The 5,085-nt window shown below is 32.0% G+C and overlaps 1 protein-coding gene across 1 annotated transcript; it reads right to left on the bottom strand.

The window, feature by feature from the left end:
• Positions 1 to 1,006: 1,006 nt before the first annotated feature.
• On the bottom strand, positions 1,007 to 2,297 carry LOC111287791 (transcription factor TRY-like). The gene is made up of 3 exons (XM_022878467.2): positions 2,026 to 2,297; positions 1,792 to 1,879; positions 1,007 to 1,382 (listed from the first exon to the last, which is right to left on the bottom strand). Exons 1-3 carry the CDS (start codon positions 2,081 to 2,083, stop codon positions 1,301 to 1,303), a joined length of 228 nt encoding a protein of 75 aa, XP_022734202.1. The 5' UTR covers positions 2,084 to 2,297; the 3' UTR covers positions 1,007 to 1,300.
• Positions 2,298 to 5,085: the final 2,788 nt, after the last annotated feature.

The raw sequence follows: 5,085 nt of genomic DNA, 5'->3' as shown, positions 1-5,085 counted from the left end.
AAGTCGTTTCTGTACACTAATGATCAGTATCACAGTCATTTAACTGCATGAGCATAGAATTCCCATACCTGTTATATAAATTCAAATACTCAACGATTGTAAATCGGCAATTATACATGTCGTGTAATATTTTTCTCTTCCTGATAATAATTTGATTAGGCGTTTGTTAGATCGCATTGAATCCTTCATCATCTTTGTTGCATCTACCAATCTATGCCAAAACCTCTACCACTCGGCCCTCCCTCCCAGTGCCTCCTCTCCTCTTCCCAAGCCGTAAAACTTTTGGACTATCAAATCGTATGATGAAACAGCGACCATTGGAAAATTCATACGCACCCATTGTTGAAACACTTAAAAGTTAAAATTTAAGTGGACCAGAAAGGGGATAAATCGAAAGGGAGAGCAGGGGGAAAGAGAAGCAGGAGTGCAGAACTCCAGTCCAGTCTGCGTTGTTTATTACCATTAAACCTTTTCAACAAATGCCTGCCAGATTTCTTATCATGGCATGTTACCCATCAATGGCGGCCGCAGAAATAATGACTCCAGAGAAGTAGCACTTGCTAAACTTGGAAGGTCCAGGTTCTAAAATGCCTTTCGAACTTTTTGCCCCTAGTTTTATATAGCTGAAATTTTTGCATCAATATTTTGTTTTTTCCAAAGCTAAACTTACAGCAAACAAAAAGTTTTAACTAAGTTAATTCATGCGCAATCCCTTCTTATGAAGATTTTGTTTGTTAAAAAAAAATCAAATTTATGGTTTAATTGAACAAAAATTTTTTTGGTACACTGAAGGTTATAATTTCAAAATAAAAAATTATAAGTATTAAAATTTAAGCTTTAAATCTATTAAATTTTTATTTTTAAAAGTGATTTCATATAAATTTCAAATTTAAAATTTAACCATCTATTCTATGACAACGCTACTAACACCATCTATTAACTGACTAAAGGTATACCACATTAAGATAGCATTAAGTGCAAACAAATTATGAGCAGTTATGACTGTCTACTTAACTCGGCATAAGCAATAAATGGAGTTTCATTTTATTTAGTAACCAACATGGATGAGACAAAATTTGATAGTTTTCCCTGAAAAGTTTGCCTGCCTGCCTGCCTTGCGTTAATAGAATCAAGGGTACTGAATAAAGGCTTTTTATAGAATAAGTGCGAAGAAGAGAAAGAAGAGAGACAAGTATTTTCCAGTCTATCACAAAATAAGAAGCTATTTAGAACCATTAAATGCAGAAGACCAAATTTTTTTAAAACTCTCTTCCGCTGTGCTCTTTTCTTTGCTGGCGAATCATTCATTATGTAGCATTATCCAAAACCTCTCTATTTCCTCTGCTTTCCGCCCTGGAATCCTCCCAGCTATCAAATGCCACCTGAAAGTAGGAATCCTGTAGGGGTTAGCAGTTTTATTTTCATCACTTTTTAATGTGAATGCCATTCCTTATCAACCAAATCAAAGAGGGTAACTGAAAGAACATTTGATTATTGTTTAATCAAATAGTCAAGCAAGCATACTTATTTTTCTCATATTGGTGTTCTAATCAAATGGGGCCTCAAATCAATATTCTACTTATACTCTTATAAATATTCCACCATGTATAAATGCCATGTGCGTTTAGGAAAGAGTGGTCTGGAACAGGATAGCAAATATTACTGCAATTTCTTGATCAAACCCATAACTTAGAAAAACTACCTAATGCCTTACATATCAAACCTTCATATCTAGGCACTTACATTTGATTAGTCATGCTGGATTTAATGCAAGTTTTCATGTCAGCTCACCTGTCTCCAACAAGCCTGTGCATCCTGTAGATGAGATCTTCTTCCTGTTCAGTCATTTTGATAAATTTCCACTCAATGCTACTAACCTCTGACCAAAAAACAACAATTTTTTTTAGAAACTTGTGTTACATACACTACCCAAAAGGAGAAAAAAAAAACCCGGTCATAGATAATAGGACAGCAAATGGAAGACAAAAGTGGACGGGAAAATTGGGAGAAAACAAAAACCCTAACCTTCATTTCCACGAGGAGTGGTGATTTCGGCTTGCTCCCGGCTGTGTTGTCGGTCCATTTAATCTTCACAGGAAGAAATTTCCCAGGTAAGTAAAGATGTGGAATCTTGTGCGCTTGTGGAATTTGATGGCCAAAAAAGGAATAAGGTATGTTTCAGCATAAATCTTGCATATATTTTTGTTCAACCAACCTTGAAAGTCCGCTTCTTGTTTGTTCACACGTTGGCTTTGTACCTTTTGGACTTATCGTTGATAAGCTGACAGCATTTACCAGGTAGGGAAAGAGGTAATAACAAAGCTGTTAAAACGATTCACTGTTCCATCCAAATTGAAAGTTTCTTTGGTAATTTAAATGTTCTCTGAGTTCTCCGTAATATAATATGGTGAATTCACGTGCAAACTCTTTCTTGCCAATTATCAGGATGATAGAAAGGTACGCATTTTACATAACCAAAAATTTCAAGTTATGATTGATCGGAAAAGAAAGAGAAAATACGTAACATATAGTAAAGTAATAATTTCTTTGTATATACCACAAGTTCAGGTATAGCCATTTGGGGAATAAAATGCTGAAAGTCGCCTGCCAGTCGTAAACAATATAAAGGTAGTATAAAAGAATCTAATTATATGAATAAATTTTTTATGTTCGCAATTTTTTATTTAATTAATAAATTTTAAAATATTTTTTAATGATTTTTTTATTAAATTTAATAAATAATTAAAAATCGAATTTGTCACAAATTTTATCAATTTATGTTAGTTTAAATATTAACAAATTTTTTTTACATTTATGATATTTTTTTAATTAATTAATTTTAAAATATTATTTATAATTATTTATTAAGCTCAATAAATAAATAAAAATAAAATTTATTCATAAATTATTTAAACTTTTATTCCTAATTTCAAAAATTGTCCTTAACATAACTCTACGTCCTCCAATTAAAAGGGATAGATGCGTTAGATATTATATGTTGGGCTAAAAGCCTCTAATCCAATCACACCAATGGAAGCGAAATCAAACAATAAAGCAAACACATAAGAGACAACAATTTAACGTGGTTCAGTCCAATTGGCCTACATCCACGGATGAGAAAAAAGATCCACTAGTTGTAGAGAATTACAAACATACATCAAATCATCAACCTCACTCAACAATCAATACTCATAAGACACTCTCAATCTCCTCTAATCCACTCACAAACAAACATACACACCCATAAGACGTAGAGCCCCAATCCTCCTATGGGGTATCTATCCCACAAAACCCTACAACTCTCTTACATCTTTTTCTCATACCTAACCCTGTAGAGACTTCACCTATTTATAACCATACAAACTTGCCCATTAAGAATCTCTCTCCCCTTAGAATTCTTCTCCTGTAAGTCAAACTTGCCTATTAAGAATCCCTTTCCCTTTAGAATTCTTCTCTTGCAAGTCAAACTTACCTATTAAGAATCCTCTTTCTCTTGGAATTCTTCTTTTGCAAGTCTTCTTGTCCATCAAGCAATATCTGAAAAATCTCAAACAAATCTCTAACAAATCTCTTATGGGATTTGAGTCAATATTCCCAACAATCTCCACCTTGACTCAAATTTCATCAATCATCTATCTTAATGCTAGATATGCTTGGCTCCACCTGTAATGAAAGTCTCACAATCATCTTCTCTTCTCTTGTGTTTTCACGCTTCATACAAACCAATCTTCAAAACTTGAACTCGAACTCTTTCTTTTCCCATATCTCAAACTGTCAACTTTTCCCATGTCTCGAACCTTCAGCTTTGATACCACTTGTTGAGGAACACCACAGCTATAATACCATTTGTTGGGGAATACCATAGCTCTGATACCACTTGTTGAGAAAAAACAACACCCACGCACAGCAACCACACACAAAATAGCAAGCTCAAATCAAGAATGAGAACACACAAATATATTTGGTTTGGCCCAACTCAAAATGGCCTACTCCAAACACAATCCACTAACAAATAAATCTTTACAACTGTGAGACTTTTAGAATGAGAAAAGTCTCCTAAAACTCCTTACTCAAAACTTAACCCAAAACCCAATTACACCCTTTAATAGCCTACTCACTTAGCTATTCTCTTGGTGTCTAACTCTCTGGAATTACTAAACTAAAACCAAAACATCTTATTTATAGGGGTGAAACCCTTTATACCTTTACTAAACTCCCGATGTGGGATACAAGACAAATTCAAACTTACTTAACTTTCGATGTGGGATTCTGAGATTCAAGGCAAATCCCAACATTATAAGACAAAAAGGATGAATAGTTTTTAAAAGTAATATTAAATATTTTTGTTTTTAATTAAAAATCTAATTTTAACTTTGTAAGCATGAAAATATATGCATTAATTATTAAATTAAATGTTAGAATGCAAAAATAACATACTATTACATATTTTGACACATTTTTAGTGTTTTTATCTTGTATTTCTTTACTAACATGATAGATAGGTTATTGTTGGTTGATTATATAATGAAAAAATTTAGAGAAAATGTAAGAAATATAATTGCAATATTTGGAATAAAATATTTAATAATTTATATATTTTTATTGCATTTATTTCATATAAAATATATATAAAATAAAAAAATATTATATTCACATGTTAAATATGACAATTGTTTTTATTTTTTTATTAAATTTATATATAATTTTTATAAAAATTTTAATTATATTAATTTTAAATTAAACACTATATTATATTTAAAATAACTAAAAAAAATAATGTTGGTCCTTCCCGAATTCATCGCTTCATTGGCCCTTTGACAGCCTTTAGATTTAATAGTGTTCAGGGCTTCTCTGTTATTATAGCAATCAACATCTGAGAGGGAGAAAAACAGAAAACAAGTCCAAATAACGTAATTAATTATAAAAGATGATAATGACAAATTAACTTTCCTCTCCTCCTTTGTATCAGGGATAATTACTCGTGTTAAATATGGCCATCTATAACCTGAAAGATACTTTGTTATCTTCAATTAGATTTGGACTACATAGAAAAATGGGAAAACAAAATTTATCACCGTCTGCCCA

This window comes from Durio zibethinus, chromosome 17 (genome assembly GCF_047325235.1).
Source record: "Durio zibethinus cultivar Kanyao isolate XHJ-2024 chromosome 17, ASM4732523v1, whole genome shotgun sequence".
Classification (NCBI taxonomy): domain Eukaryota; kingdom Viridiplantae; phylum Streptophyta; class Magnoliopsida; order Malvales; family Malvaceae; genus Durio; species Durio zibethinus.
Note: the sequence above shows the minus strand (reverse complement) of the source record. Positions and strands in the feature narration are given on the sequence as shown.